The sequence below is a fragment of the Aotus nancymaae genome, unplaced genomic scaffold, assembly GCF_030222135.1.
Source record: "Aotus nancymaae isolate 86718 unplaced genomic scaffold, 86718_ANA_hifiasm-v0.15.2.pri h1tg000095l, whole genome shotgun sequence".
In the NCBI taxonomy this organism is placed as follows: Eukaryota; Metazoa; Chordata; class Mammalia; order Primates; family Aotidae; genus Aotus; species Aotus nancymaae.
The window spans coordinates 2726292-2742564 of record NW_026988510.1 but is presented as its reverse complement, the minus strand read 5'-3'; the positions used below and the strand labels follow the sequence as shown (position 1 = coordinate 2742564).

At 49.2% G+C, this 16273-nt stretch overlaps 1 protein-coding gene across 1 annotated transcript in view; it reads right to left on the bottom strand.

The window, feature by feature from the left end:
• Positions 1-3568: 3568 nt before the first annotated feature.
• Positions 3569-16273, bottom strand: part of ZCCHC14 (zinc finger CCHC-type containing 14) — a 78169-nt gene continuing 65464 nt past the window's right edge. The window contains exons 5-13 of the mRNA XM_012466079.3: positions 14885-14994; positions 14052-14146; positions 13511-13565; positions 12132-12414; positions 10017-10108; positions 9275-9402; positions 8162-8302; positions 6624-8084; positions 3569-5462 (exon numbers count right to left, since the gene is read on the bottom strand). Coding sequence (XP_012321502.2) covers positions 5407-5462; positions 6624-8084; positions 8162-8302; positions 9275-9402; positions 10017-10108; positions 12132-12414; positions 13511-13565; positions 14052-14146; positions 14885-14994 — 2421 coding nt within the window. The 3' untranslated portion in view covers positions 3569-5406. The remainder of the gene's footprint in view (positions 5463-6623; positions 8085-8161; positions 8303-9274; positions 9403-10016; positions 10109-12131; positions 12415-13510; positions 13566-14051; positions 14147-14884; positions 14995-16273) is intronic.

Genomic DNA, 16273 nt, shown 5'->3' with positions numbered 1-16273 from the left:
CCCAATAATCTGCTGTAAACTAACCACCAAAGTTAGGTGTATGTGGTCAAGAAAGGGTAACCTCGGGAGACCCAGTGGGGAGCTGCTGGCACTGTACAGATGCAGCATAAACACACTTCAGCAATCAGACCAGTGGTCAGCCTCATTATCTAGGGAACTCTGAGCCCAGCTCCGGTTTAAGTAGGCACCTAAAAGTCTGTTGAAAAATACAAGGAAGTCAGCTGATAAAACTGCCTTCCCAGGCCAGCCGCTCAGCAAAAGCACCTGTGTCCCCTTTGTCCTGACTTCAAAGCTCCCCATGGGTGCTGTGTCCCTACTCACTTCCGAGAGCACACGCTCAGTATGTTGCCACCTCCCCAATCCAGAAGGGTGTGGTCTTAGATGCCATGGGAGCATGATCCTATACGTTAGTCACAGGCTGGTGTGGCAGCTGGTGGCTTGTCACTGTGTCACCCCCTCCACAGCAGGCCCGCTCCCTCCCTGGGTAAGAGCCACTTCAGAATAGGGCCACATCCCTAGGTATCTGATTCATTCCTGCCAACTTTGATTTTTATGGAAACTCGTGCTAGAACTTTTTTTTTTTTTGAGACGGAGTTTCGCTCTTGTTACCCAGGCTGGAGTGCAATGGCGCGATCTTGGCTCACCACAACCTCCGCCTCCTGGGTTCAGGCAATTCTCCTGCCTCAGCCTCCTGAGTAGCTGGGATTACAGGCACGCACCACCATGCCCAGCTTATTTTTTTGTAGTTTTAGTAGAGACGGGGTTTCACCATGTTGACCAGGATGGTCTCGATCTCTTGACTTTGTGATCCACCTGCCTCGGCCTCCCAGAGTGCTGGGATTACAGGCTTGAGCCACCAATTCCAGGGACACTTAAAAAAAAAAAGTACAAAACTTGGCTGGGCATGGTGGCTCATGCCTATAATCCCAGGACTCTGAGTGGCCAAGGTGGGTGGATCACCTGAGGTCAAGAGTTTGAGACCAGCCTGACCCAACATAGAGAAACCCCGTCTCTACTAAAAAATAAAAAATTCACCGGGCATGGTGGTGCATGCCTGTAATCCCAGCTACTCAGGAGGCTGAGGCAGGAGAATCACTTGAACCTGGGAGGTAGAGATGGCAGTGAGCAGGAATCGTGCCACTGCACTCCAGCCTGGGCAACAAGAGCCAAACTATGTTGCCTCAAAAAAAGAAAAAAAAACTTGGTACCTTGTTAGAGAATGAATGGGTTTAAAATCAGTTATCCTTTTTATTTCTCTGAGAAGGTAGAAAGGATGGAATCCCTAGTTTGGAGATTCAGACTGACTTGAAAAGGTGTGTGCTTCATATTCTGAGACAGATAGCTAGTGAAATAAAACACAGAGCCTTTTTTAAAATTTTTATTTTCAGTACATTAAATTTACTCATAAAAACATTCTAAAAATGTACAATTTGTCCTTTTTAACAAAGTATAATAAAACATAAAAACCCCAAAAACAGAATACTTGACATTTACAATTCAAAATCAAATTAGCGGAATATTAAATATTTACAAAACTATATCTTTTAAAAATATTTATAAAGTTACATGCAATTTCGTAGAATTGACAAAAGAATGGCTCAAAAATGGGAGAATTTTCCTTCATTCCTAAAAAGAAAATATGTCCAATAGAAGCTGTGAAGATTGAGTACACAAGGTGTTCAGTTTCAGGACCAAAGCCTTCTCTTTTTTGTGCATGTAAGACTCATACATGTGATGAGGGCTTGTTACAAGACACGAGAGGCCGTGGCTCATGGCCACAGCTCCCCCTCATTGGTGAACAGTGGAGCAATGTTGACCTTTGGCCTCAACCAGCACAGTATATGGTTTTCTAGAATATTGCAAGTGTTGAGTGTTAATTAAAGATGCTTTCATTCAGACCCTTGGGACTTTTCAACAAATTAGCCTCTTCAGAACCCATGGCTTTCAGTGTTACCTGACTCATTCTTTGGGAGTCACCTCCATGCTGGAAATCACAGCCAACCCTGCTCAGTTCACACAGGAGTCTCCTCTGGGACAGCAGTTGAGTCAAGCAGGGAGACGGCTTTCCTCACAATCTGAAGACCTCGGCATGCGGTACTATCAGTCATCAGGATGTACAACGAGCAAGGCATAAAACAAAATGCTGGGAAGCAGGAGAGTGACGAGAAAATGACAGGGAGCGAGGAGGGTGCAACCCAGTTCCCACTGGCCAAGTGCCTACAGTGAGGTGCAGCCCCGCTCAGCCTCTGTCCAGCTGGGTGATGTTTAGGCAAAGTCACTACCGCCACCACTGTGCCCCAAGACAGTCTGTGGTAGAAACTAACTGTGCTGACTTCGGGCAATACAGGACCTAGAATTCTAAGTACTGAATTAAAAATACGGAACCGGCTAACACTACTGTATTAACAAGCTGACTCCTGTAATAACCTGGAGATGACATATGATGCTGGTTTCTGAAATACCCAATCACATATATGCATTCGAGAAAGTTTCTTGTGTTTATTTTTATTACAAGTGCTAATAGCTCCCATTTCCTCAGTGCTCTTTAGCAATGAGTTATGTTAAACACTTCCAACTGTCAAGATTACCATGAAATCAACATTAGAAAATAAGGTAGAAAACTGAGTGTTTTGCTTAAAAAATAAAACGTAGGATTAAATAGCTGTTGTATCCCAACATCACATTCTACTTCCATCTCTACATTCCACTTTCCCCATTCTTGGAGATTAAAAAACAGGGTTAGAAACTTTAGTATCTGACAGACTACAAAGGGCAAAGACATGGCGCGTGGCCAGTGCCACACCTACCTGGTTGCCACAGCACTCTGATACAGATCACAATTTCAGGAAAATGACTAAGTACTCGAAAGGGTCAGTATGTTCTGTGTTTTCAGATGAGGAAGTCTTCCGATGAATGCAAAATGCTCTTGAAGTGCGCCGACCTTGGCTGCCTCTGGAGAGATTCATCAGCGCTCACTGCTGGCTGGCAAATACTCTCAAGTCCAAGCCTGCGACTCCCTCAGGGAGAGGCCTCACGGACTGGTGGTTCCATTTTCTCTGCACTGTGTAGGTCCTATTTACATCTCACGAGTCTCGACTTCGGACAGCCTCCCCGGAGATGTCGTACTGCTGCCCACGCACGTTCAAAATGACTGGAAGCTCCGCAGAGACCTTCGCTGCCGGGAACGTAGCTGTGACGGTGTCGGAACTCGTTTACCTTAGCGCTGAATGCCAGGCTTCGAGTTGAAAACTTTCGGTTTTAATGCTTTGCTGTATTTAAGTTTAAACACCTCTAATACTTATCAAAATAGTTACAAGGGTAACAACAGATGCTTTCATTCCCCTATACTGACCACTAAAACAAAAATGTAAATTTTTTTTCCTTTTGTTATGAGACAGTTTTCAACAATTTCAGTGTTGAAATAGGATTTATTTAAAATATTTCTTTGTTTAAAAAAACCAAAAAATTTAAGTTTGGCTTTCAGCACATATCCAGGCCACTGTAATGGCCTTCAGAAATATTAAAATCGTAAACATCAATGAACACTCTAAGTCTTCCTTTAACGTAATATGACAAGGTCCAGTCTAGTACTCTTTAAGGCAAAGTTGTGTCAGTTCTCATTATTTTGACATTTTGTAGTGTTTATAATTTAAGAGATCAACGTAACATTCCCCTAAATAGCTGTTGTAATAAGCATCACCATTACTTCAACACTGTAATACTGTGTACCATGAGGAGAGAGAATACAGAGGTCTGTTAATTCTGCATTGCATAGAAATAAAATTCAACTAAAACTAAAAAATTCTAAAAGCCTGTCATAAAAAAATGTAACATCTTTCTGCTTTAGTTTCTATGAAGTTAGGAACTGCTCTTACAATTCAACCCTCACGTCATGCCTCACTCTAGGGTATTCTTTTGATTTACATCAATTTTTCATGAGGCTGATTGTCCCATTTTAAGAATGGTCTGAATATTGTCAATTTTTAAAAAAAGTATTCGACTGCAAAATCCCTGGCACGATCTTACCAATCAACATTTTAACACTGAAGACTTCTGCATTTTAGATCATAGTAGTATTTTAGCAGAAAATTCCCTTTAACCGTGAAGATTTAAGTCTGTAAATTTCAGACAAAAGGTTTTCGTTTCCGTGGGTTGAAACTGAGAGACCTACAGTGAGGACTTTTATTCCTACCTTACAAAAACCAGACTTGTACAGATCCCGTCGCTCTCGGGTGTGTGGCCGCTTCCAGAGTCCTACCACTTTCCACTGTTTTCCAAGTAATTTTTAACGGAATTAACTACCAATACACAGCCTAATACAAAAGAAGTTGACAGGAGAAAATTCCCAATCTTTTGCTGATAAGTGACAGGACTGTATCACTGTTGAAATGTCTGTCTCAGGTGTGAATCCGCTAGCAGTAAGCCTCGGGGTTGGAGGTTCTTGGGGAGCCCGTGGGAGAGAAAGCAACTTGCAAACTCTGCTAAGGACATGCAGCATCCTCACAGCCACTCACAGAGCCGCGCTGTCACCGTGCCCCCGAAAGAGGTCATCTGCAGTGGAAGACAGGGCTCAGAGCCCCTGACCGGCTGGGAAGGAAGGTACTCTCAAAGCTCTGACGGCTATGGATTCTCTGGGACTTGGACCCTTAGAAATTAAGTTGTTGCGAGTAAACTATTTCTATTTAATAATGTAGTTTAAATTTATTTGCAGAAAAATTTAAAAACCTGAAACTGCTACAAGTGCTTGGAGGAGGGAAGGAATACTAAAATCTCTGTTGTGTCCTAAGTCCAGTAGCCTGCTGGTGCTGACTCTTTAATCTGGATTATTGGAGTCTCTTGCACTGACTGTTCTCAGAGGAGTTTGTCTCCCAGAACTGCAGAGATTTACATCAGGGTACATTCTTCTGTAGTGCAATCCTTAAAAATCCCAGAGATTAGTGCCTAATCACTTTAGGAACAAAACAAAACAAAGTCGACATTTTCCCTAGCCCAGGGGTGTCAAGAGTCCGACGGGTGGAACTCCACTTGGAGAACCCCAAGCTCAGTTCTCGATTCAGACCACGTGTAGCTGCCCTGGAATTGACGTGTGAGCCTAGGAGGGCCAATGACGGCAATGCTCTTCGGGAGACACGGGGTCTCTGCACTGCAACCAAAAGTGTCGGTGGCGGATTGCGCCGGCCACAGAAATGCCCACTAGGCAAGTCTGACACCAAGCTCCAATCTAGGGTTTTGGCAATAAATCGAGTATGATGCACGTCTACGCTAGATTTTCTATCCAGTCTAGGAAAAGTAAAGCACCTTTGGATTAAAAATATTAAGCTCAACAGCAACTAGACTTCTCAGTTGTGTATTTAATTTTCCTTATGTCTCCATGGCTTAATAATGTTCTGTTGCCAGAGAAAAATATCAATCTGTGGAGTCCAGACTTTCTGCTGGAGGGGCGTATTTCAACCTAAAAGTACCTAGAGAGAGGGGGAAAAAGAGGTCAAATTTGAATGAGTGTAGAATCACCACCAACCACCAATCTGTCCAGTCATTTCCAGAGCCACTGGGCAAGATTCTGGTGCTGGAAACCTAGACCACCCATCCTGTTTCCACTCCCTTCCTGCCCCTGCAAAACGGGACCTAATTTTACAAGTTTATAAAATCAGACTGGGGTGAAGACTCAGGAAAAGTTACCAATCTTTTTCTTGAGTTTTCTCGGGAGTCAGGCTTTGCACACGGTAAGCGGGCTGCTCTAACGTGTGTCCTGGCACTGGGTGAGGGCAGGTGAGGGCTGGCGAGTGCCCGTGCCTCTGGAGATGCAGCCAACTCTATGAAGGGAGGCACAGACCCACCCGAGCTCGCATGGCAGAGCGCCATCAGCCCACCTCACCTGCAGACCTGCTGAGTCAGGGGGTGTTTATTTCTAAAAACTCTCCAGGTGACAGTGATGTACAGACAGGTCTGAGAATCACAGATCTAGTGCAACCCTTAGAAGCGACTGGAAGTCTGTAGAGATCAAGTGACTTTTGTAAGGTAGCACAGTGAGTTGTGAGAGTTGGGACTCACTTTCCCAGTCCCCAGTTTTCAAAACAAACAAGAAACCTATTATAAATACATCAGACATCCACTGGGATTTGACTAAAGGAGATAAAAAGAAGCGTGGAGCTCAAACACGAGGGAATGTAAGATGCCGCACAGCCGAGGGACAACAGCCACCACACCCACAGCCACACTGGCGGGAGGGGTGCAGAGGGGACGGCGAGCCCTACCCCGGAGGGTCCAGACTGACATGCGCCACAGCCTGAGGGCCCCACTGTAAGCCAGGGGGCAGCACTGAACCCCTCACACTGGCCGCTCTGGGCTCGAAGCAAGACCTGACAGCGAGGGAAGCCCTGTCCACACCTGCTAAGCGCCTTCTAGACCCAGAGGTTGTCTGCACTCATGATGCCAGTTTTAGACCCAACTGCAGCCCTTCCGGGGACCTCATAACCTATCAGTAAGATTTCCACGCGCTTTCAAAGAGCATTCGAAAAATCATTTGCTTTACAAAGAAATAAGTTTACTCTTCATAAAAGCCAAGCCTTTGTGTGCCTTGGTCCCACGGGAGGCTGGCTGGCGCGGCCATGGCGCGCGCTTACCTGGCCGGTTGAAGTCCATGGACGGCTGTTTGCAGTCCTGAGCACGGTGCCCAGTGGCCCCACAGTTGTAACAAGATAGGTTCCCGCTCTTTTTGTGACTGGAACCATTGCTACTGCCCACCAGCCCCTGGGTCTGGTACACCCCAGCCGTCCCCGTCATGAAGTTCTGCATGGGTGGCACTGCAAACGTGGACTGCCCACTCAGGACGGGGTCTGGGGTCCCACTGCTGCTGTAGGGGGCGTGCACGACGGGGAAGGTGGAGCCGCCGCCATACTGCTGGGCGCTGACGTAGCCGCTGCTGCACATGGGACTGAAGGGCAAGAACGGGAAGGTGAACATGGACGGCCCGGAGAACGGGTGCTGGAAGTAGTTGGCGTAGCTTACGGTCAGGCCACTCGAGCCGCAGCTGCCGCTGCAGCCGCAGGACGTGCAGACGATGCAGCCCGGCGGCGGGGGTGCGGGCTGTGGAGGTGCCGGGGGCTGCTGATGGTGGTGGTGGTGGTGGTGGTTTGGATTCGAGGCAGGAATGTTTCCTGTGGAGCCGCCACCGCCACTGCTGCTATAGAAACTGCTTTCAGGGACGGAGGACAGCGCCGGGCTGGAGCTGGGGGCTGGGCAGCTGGGCAACGTGGCCATGTTTGCAAAGGATGTGGAGGGGTGGCTGCTGGGAGAGGCAGTGTTGCTGTTCGCACAGAAGCCACCCTGCAGGGGGCCCACTGGCATACTGCTCATTGCAGAAAAGGCAACTTTGGTGTTGGCTGTGTACAGAGCAGTCCGGGGATTTATTATTGCAGGGGGCACACTCATTTGCACATTATTAGGACAGGAAGTTTGCCCAGAAATGGCAGAATCAGCAGGAACAGATGATGACAGTAGCAGTTTGATGGGCGGGCGGGCGGCGTGGAGGACTGTGCTGGGCGTGCCCGCGGCGGCTGTGCTGGTCTCCACAACCAGGGCCGGCTGCTGTGCCGTCTTCAGCACCCTGTCCAGCGTGGACGCATGCACGACTTTGGCCCGGGGACCGAAGGAGACCGTGGGTGACATGGAGCTGCTCTCCGAAAGCCCAGAGAGAACCTGCACAGGCTGGTGGGGTGCGGACGTGGGCAGCACATCCATCATGGCACTGGCAAAGCTCTTGTCCACTTTCATGCTGCTTCTTGGTCCAGATCCTTTATTCCTTTCTTCTAGAGACAAAAGTGAGTGCACAGAAGATGAGAGGAGCTTCATGTCCGCGCCTCCCCGTTCCGACTTGTGCACAGAATTCAGCATGCGGATGGGTGCTATGTGTGAGGCTGCGGACATCATCTGCGGGGGCAAGGGGTGGTGGCCCGACGGGCTGGAGCTGGCCTCATTCTGCACAGGGAGAACCTGGGCTGTGGGTCTGGCGGAACTGGAAGTGAAGTGGTTCAGTAGCATCACCGGCTTCTCCTTGTCGGTGCTCTCCAAGTGAATCTCCACACCTAGAGAGGAAAATAGAGTGGTCAGGGCCGTCTCACAGCTGGGCCAGGTTGAGCCAGCGCCATGCACATGCCCTTACGTCTGTCGTTCTCCTCGGCGCTGTCTGAGCTCTCTTCCCGGGCCTGCACCCCCATGGGGCTGGAGGAGGAGCTAGAGTACTCTGAGGAGCTGCCTTCCCGGGGCAGCTGGTGATGGGGCTGCTCCACTTCCACCCGAAGCTCTGCAGAAGAGGCACAGAGGAGTGGCCATCAGCTAGCGCCCCCAAAGGCTCAGCCCCGCCCCATGCACCTGCATCACATCATCCGCAGGTGCTCCTTCCAGGGGCAGGCAGGGCTCTCAGAGTCAGAAAACAAAACACGCCGGCCCAGGCCTCATGGTGATGGATATGGCAGGTTCAAATGGCAGCGCTAGTCAACACCCCTTCTGCCAGGGCCCTGCCCGCCTCCACCACCAACTCCAGAACACTGCCGTGAAGGGTGGAACCCCCGGCACCACCAGAAACCATCACAACACTGCGCAGCGCCCCATCCAGAGGCTGGCCAAGTCACATGGATCTTTCCAGTTAAATCACCACTTAAAATCCATCCTGGCAGGATTTTTTCTTCCTGAGCCACTGCTCCTCCTACCATTTCTACTGTGAAGAAAACCTGGCTCATCTTGTGACATCATGGAGCAAGAGCACTAGGTGTCCTACCCTTTCTGAGACGGGGAGAGGATGAAAAGCAAATTACTGAGACTGCAGGTCCCCCAGAGCAGGAAGGTCCACGGAGAGCCGCCATCACTGATGGGCCAGCATTAAAGGCACTGACTGAGACATGCCTCTGGGCACCAGTCCTGGGGAGGAAGGTGCTCCCATCTCATTTCTGCTCACCCTCACGCGCTCGCTCTCACCGTGGCAGTTTCTGGACCTGATCCTGACCGTGTTGCCCCAGCAACTTCAGGGAAGTGGCTGCCCTCTAGCTCCTAAGCCAACTGTCCATTCTATTTTCTTACAGCGGAGACTGTAACAGTTAAAATAATGAAAAATGAGTATAAAGATTTAAAAATGTAAAAATCTAATGACTGTGATCTGAAGTATAATGATCATCCAAAAGAACACAAGGTCCTCTCTGCATACAAGTAACCTGCCTGCCCGACACACCGGTCCTCTCTGCGAGCGAGTAACCCGTCTGCCCGACACACCCTCGCTCACCTGCTGCGTGGCTGCCCCGCCCCGACTGCACGGGCCCGACGTGGCTGGTGGGGGGCACTCGAGCCACACCACTGCTGGTGACCAGCGACGGGGCCGAGGGGTTCAGGCACCGTCTCTCTGACTTCTCCCTGTGAAACCATCAAGCACAGGAACAAGTGAGCCCTGCCTCCGTGGGCTGCCTCACACGTGGCTTCCAGATGCATCTACTCCACAGGGTGCTCCCCCAGATCATCCAGGCAGGAAGTAATTCTGATTGCTCACATTCACTATAAAGGGCCCTTCCTGTCAAACCAAAGCCACATTTGTAGAACTTTAAAAGAATGACTCGGCCGGGTGCAGTGGCTCACACCTGTAATCCCAGTACTTTGGGAGGCCAAGGCACGTGGATCACCTGAGGTCGGGATTGGAAACCAGTGTGGCCAACATGACAAAACTTTGTTTCTAGTAAAAATACAAAAAATGAGCTGGGTGTGGTGGCGGGCACCTATAATCCCAGCTACTTGGGAGACTGAGGCAGGAGAATCGCTTGAACTGGGAGGCAGAGATTGTAGTGAGCTGAGATGTGCCACTGCACTCCAGCCTGGAAGACACAGAGCAAGACTCCAACTGAATGAATGAATGCAAGCATGACTAAGGACTGGAGAAGCAACAGAAAGTGGTCCAGTCACTGGTATTTACACTGGAAGCCCCAGCACTCCATTCAGCACATGAGGAACAGAAACAAACCCAGTTTCAAACTCACTTCTCCAGCTCCAGCTGGGTCTTGAGCTTCTTCTTTGCGCCCATGGTGAGGGACTCGAATTTATTCAGATCTTCTTCAGTAAGGCTCAAAAACTTTCACAGAAAAAACAAATGACAAAGTTACTGAGACAGTAGTTAGGATTCTGAGAACAAAGAAGTTGGAGTTGAATTTAGGATAAATTTATTCCACCTCTGGGATAAGCAAACAGACCCAACTGAACTAGGCAATTACAGGCTGGGGAGTACCAGAGCCCTTGCTTGCTAAATGACTTGGTGTCAACGGTTCAACTCTGAGACGCGGTTCTGAGCAGGAAAGTCCCCGGCCCCTCCGTGGCACCTTCCGTGGAGGCTGAGTGGATGAGCGCACCACTGTCAAAGGTACCCACTTGCTCTCTGCTCTGTAAGTCACAGCAGTTAAATGCTGTGGGGCAGGTGACTAAAGAAAACATCTGTGTAAGTCACAGTTTCAACCGCCATGGAGATGGGATTTATGATAGTGCCCCACCCTCCCCAGGACAGCCCCATCAGAATGCAATTCCTTTAGAACTCGCCACCCTCTGCTGGACGGTATTTTTTTTTGAGATGAAGTCTTGCTCTTGTTGCACAGGAGCACAGTGGCAGGATCTCAGCTCACTGCAACCCCCGCTTCCCAGGTTCAAGTGATTCTCCTACCTCAGCCTCCCAAGTAGCTGGGACTACAGGTACCCACCACCATGCCCAGCTAGTTTTTGTATTTTTAGTAGAGATGGGGTTTCACCATGTTGGCCAGGCTGGTCTAGAACTACTGACCTCAAGTGATCCACCCGCCTCGGCCTCCCAAAGTGCTGGGATAACAGGCATGAGCCACCGTGCCCAGCTGGAATGGTCTTCTTATAATGGCTCTTTGCTTACAAAATCACCATCACTTCAAAGATGACAGCAACTCTGTCAGGTAGCAAGTGATCCAGAAAAGCAGACGCCATCCACACTGAATGGTGTGTGGCTACTGCACTGTGTCGGCTGGTGCTATGCACACACAGCAGCCTCTAGTTTTCACGTTATTTCCTAACACAATTTGTGATTTAGGCCATCTCAGTGAAAATATAAGAATAAAATATTTAAAACTTTTTAAGATTCACAAATCCTAAACAGAGGGTGTTACAAATAGACTTAGAATTTTGACTTAACTATGTAGTAAAAGCTTTATTTCGGCCGGGCGCTGTGGCTCACGCCTGTAATCCCAGCACTTTGGGAGGCCGAGGCGGGTGGATCATGAGGTCAAGAGATCGAGACCATCCTGGTCAATACGGTGAAACCCCATCTCTACTAAAAATACAAAAAAAATTAGCTGGGCATGGTGGCACGTGCCTGTAATCCCAGCTACTCAGGAGGCTGAGGCGGGAGAATTGCCTGAACCCAGGAGGTGGAGGTTGCGGTGAGCTGAGATTGTGCCATTGCACTCCAGCCTGGGTAACAAGAGTGAAACTCCGTCTCAAAAAAAAAAAAAAAAGCTTTATTTCTAGATTCAATTGTAGATTTTTCCAGAAATTAAATTTTTACATAGATAAAAGCCACCAAGCTGGTTTGCCCAGCAGAGGGAGCCCACAGCTCAAATACATTGTATAGGTTTCATCTACTTTTATCAGTGACATCGAGACTTAAGAAATTTCAGAATTTTTTTAACAATAAAAAAGTGTTCCTCATAAAAATCCTCTAGGTATGACTTCTCGGAAGATGTAAAATCCCCCCACATTCCTCGAGATCTGACCCACCTCAGTTGTCTGCACTAACTACATGGAGAGATGTCTAAAACAAGGTGAGGCACCAGAGCTCACCGTTTCTGTCCACAGTAGGGCTCTGGGGACACACTGTCCCTCCCATCATGCAGTGTCTAGTTTGTAAAGATCTGGAAGCACCTAGAAAAGCTGTTTGTCTATAACATACCCTGTTTCTGTCTGGCTTCAGCTGCACGTGGCCTCTGCAAAGCCCACTGTCCCCTGTAAGAACAGGCGGTATGCCTCAGCCTCCCTACTTCTTCCACCTTGTGTTTATTTTGGAAACTGAACTCAATTTCCCCAGGGAGGTCTTGAGAAAACAGTCCAGCAATTTTGTCTGGCCAGCTAGGCAACCGACATACCTTCTCCATGGTGAGCTGCTTAAAGACGGGGTAATACTTGTGCAAACGCAGTTTCCTAAGCCAGTCTAGAATCCCATTCTGCTCCTGGGTCTGAGGGGTCTGCAGACTGGAAGGCATGAGGATGGCGGGCGATGTGTCCATCTGGGTCCGGTAGGCCAGGGCTGAGCCCGCGCCGCCCGTGTGGGAGCAGTGGGGCAAGGGGGCAGCTGAGCCAGCCGGGTGCTGCCCATGGTGCTGGGCTCCGCTCTGCGAGGATGGAATGCCAGCCACTCCACACACAGGCCTGTGGGACAGGAGCAGAAGGAGCACAGAGAAACTGCAGTTTCCACAACCACAGATTCCACTACAGACCTCCCTTCTAGGCCTTCCTGTGCCAGCCTCTGCCTTCTGGCCTGCCCTAGTATCACGGGCTACTCTGAACTGCCAACACAAGCGTGGATTACTGCCCTCCCTCCCCAACCACCCTTCTGCAGCTAAGATTTCTGTAGTGCACGCCTGTGCACACATGTGCATACAGGTGGCTGTGCAGATACTCTCACATGCCTCTGCCGTGCTTAGGAGTATGTACCTACTTGTGTGTACACACGTGTATTATGTATGTGTACGTATCTGTCACAGCCAGATTTCTGGTTTATATGCTAAGTTTCTGTTACTTATATTTTTTAAAAACATGCTCCTCTGATAAATATTTCTGTTACTTCTAAGTCAAAGAACGACACTGATAAATCATAAATTAAAATAGACTACTACGTCTTGAATATTCGAATACAATTTTTTTAGTAAAATAAAATGTAGAAGGCTAGAAGGTGTGACCAGCACTCCACTCTGGCCTTGCTCCTTAACTGCAAAGTCACACCCACTGACTGAGTGCTCACCCGGCCCGACACCAGGAGGACACCAGTCCGCTCCTTGAGGCCTCACGCCCAGACTACATCTCCATGAGGCTCCCCGTAGGGGTGTGTGTGCATTGATCTGTGACAGCCCACCTCACTGGAGCGAAGAAGGGGAGCCTCTGTGTTGCCGGAGCACAACTGCAGCTACCCAGGGCTTACACTAAGACAGGACGCTCGTCAGCAGCACGACCCTGTGTTTCCGGAAGCAGGCTTCTCACAGCCGGATTCTCAAAAATTCTAGTTTCCTAGGTCTGGGATGGGTCCTGGGAGCTTACACTGGGGAGGAGTCCCTGGGAATTCTGGTTCCAGTAGCTCAGAGAACTTTTTTTGGAAATCATAAATTCAAATATCTCTCCCCAATTCTTCTCAATATCATCCAAGACTCAACTTGAGAATGACTTCACTCTAGAAACAACTTTACACAGGACTCAAAGTAAATGTAACATGCTTAACTGGAATGTGCTGGTTACCCAGAAGATTTCTTACCTTCCAGACACGCCCATCACTGTACCTACTTTAGAAAGGGAGGGGTTGCCAGGACCTATGAATTTAAAAATAAATACCATAAAAATTTACAGACAATGAAAATACTTTTATTTATGCAATTTATTTCTTCTTCTTCTTCTCCTTCTTCTTATTTTTCAGAGTTTTGCTCTCGTTGCCCAGGCTGGAATACAGTGGTGCAATCTCGGCTCACCACAACCTCTGCCTCCTGGCTCAAGCGATTCTCCTACCTCAGCCTCCTGAGTAGCTGGGATTACAGGCTAATTTTGTATTTTTAGTAGAGATGGGGTTTCTCCATGTTGGTCAGGCTGGTCTCGAACTCCCAACCTCAGGTAATCTGCCCACCTTGGCCTCCCAAAGTGCTGGGATTATAAGCGTGAGTTACCATGCCCGGACTTTTTTTTTGTTTTTAAATCCTAACCACTAGAGTACCAGGGATTTTACACACACACACACACACACACATATACATACACACACATATACATATATACTTTCATTTAATCATATTTTACAAACTCACTTGGACTCTGAAGCTGCTGGGGCGGAGAGGAAGTGCTGAGAAACCTCCTGACGTGGTCATTTTTCAACACATGAGAAGGTAATGAGGCCAGGTACCTAAAAAGCAAACAAGTGGTCTTATCAGCATTAAAATGGCATTCCTGCTGACAAACTGGAAGAAAAAATTTAATTTTTAATCAAGAGAAATATGTATTAGAGGAAAAAACCCAGAAGCGTCACAGCCTCATATTCTTCCTGCGTAAGTCAACTGAGTTCTTGCCCAATTGCCATGCTTCTTCGAGCCATTCCCTTCCACACTGTGTTCATGGTCTCATCAAGGCCGATGACAGGAGTCATGCCCCATGACATGCGTGACATCAGTGCCACCCACCATTAGCCAGAAAGGGACTCGGACATCAGTCCCCATGGCCCTGGCTGAGCACGTTTACGGAAATGGTAGGCCATATTACTGCACATGCCACGTGAGCCAAGAAACAATCTAAGGTCCAGAGAAAGGGTTTAAGAGATGCCAGTTTTATCTGGGAAGAGTCTCAACCTTGGACCACAGGATGGAAACAGCAGCACAGGATTATTTCACAGGACTGCCAAAGCCCATGACATGGTTGGATCATGTGGAATTCCCTTCTTCACATGCTCAGAACCACCCTCAGCTCACTGAGGGCTCCCAAATCCTCCACAACTGATGGAAATCCTACAGGCCAAGTAGAGACTCAGGTCCAGGTGTCTGCGCGTCCTCCCGGAGGTCCTCGGTGGACCGTGATGTTGACGATGGGACCAGCCTGTCCCTGCAAACTGCAGACATGCCGGACAGCACTGCCCCGGTGAGGGACTCACCTCAGGCCTGAGTCCAGATCCACGTGGTTTCGCTCCATGTAAAATGCATCCGGACCAGCTAAGCAAGGAATGAGTTTCTCCAAGTTCTCCTCAGGGTAGAGCTGAGACAGCTGAAAGAGAGGACAAAGCATAGGAGGTGTGTCAGATCCATCCTACATAAGCAGAATTCCGCCACTGCAGGAAAACCCAGGGCAGGTGGTTCATGGTGCCGCCTGCTGGTCTGCTGTGATTTACACCACCAGTCAGAGCTATTCTGGTGCCCGCATTCATGTAGGGTATAGAAAGCCACAAAAGAACATCGCTCTCACAGCAGCATCAGGAAAAGCTTGACAATCTACGTAATCACAACATTCCCTGAGCTCATGTGAGAGTTGCTGGGCCACCAGGTGAACTTACTTTCAAACACAACCTGCCCCCGTGAGGAGCCAGAAGGGCATAAGGCCCAGGTGGCCACCACACCAGCAGGCCTGGAGAGAGAAGGACACACGGCCACAGGCTGACGCAGCCAAGAGAAGTGCTGGAGTCCCAGGAGGGACAAGTGGGCCCTTCTCTGCAAGTTCTCTTCTTCAGGAGGAGCCAGAGAGAGCCCCATGGGTGACACCTGGGGACCGGGCACCAGGCCTTGTGCCATTCCCGGGACCACTCACTGGATCTGAGGCAAAGCCCTTAAGACGTTGGAGGAGGGACAAAAACTGCTCCTGGCCCCAGAGCCCAAGCAAAAGCCCCATTTCTAGGGGTGGGGCAGGGGCAATGCTTCCCTTCCTCTGCCACCAGTCACAAGAAGACCCACTGCTCCTGGAAGACGGAAAAGCACAAACGCTCTGGCGATGGAGGAGGTCAGCTCCCGCTGGGGAGGCAAGACGCTGAGGAAGAGCCGCCCCAAAGCCCATGGGCCTGCCTGGGACCAGGCTGGGCTGAGGAGTGGAGAAGCCCCTCGCCCCCACAAACCCAGCACCAGGTAGCAAACAAACAGTAGCAGTCTACCCCCAAAAAAGGGTTCAGAGGGTAGAGAGTACCCCGCTGCGTACCACAGGCCTGCAGGGATGGCTGAAAGCTGGGAGCAAAGCAGGATGCTGAACAAGAACCCTCCAGGCTCAGGCAGCAGCTGCCTCCACTGGAGAGGCCCTGCAGGTAATTGGCAGCAAGAGAGCCCAGCGCCAGTTCCGTCCTGCCCAGATGGCCTCCAGAACCCCACTAAGGGCCTGGCAGAAGAGGTGTTGACCCCTTCCAGGCATAAATACTACTCTCCTCTGGCTCTACGGGCATCTAAACATGTCTGCCATTCAGTCAACATTTGCAAGACATACCAAAAAAAAATAAATAAATAAAGGGGAGGGAAAAACTATTGTCAAGAGATAAGGGCATCATTAGAACCAGATTCAGAAATAA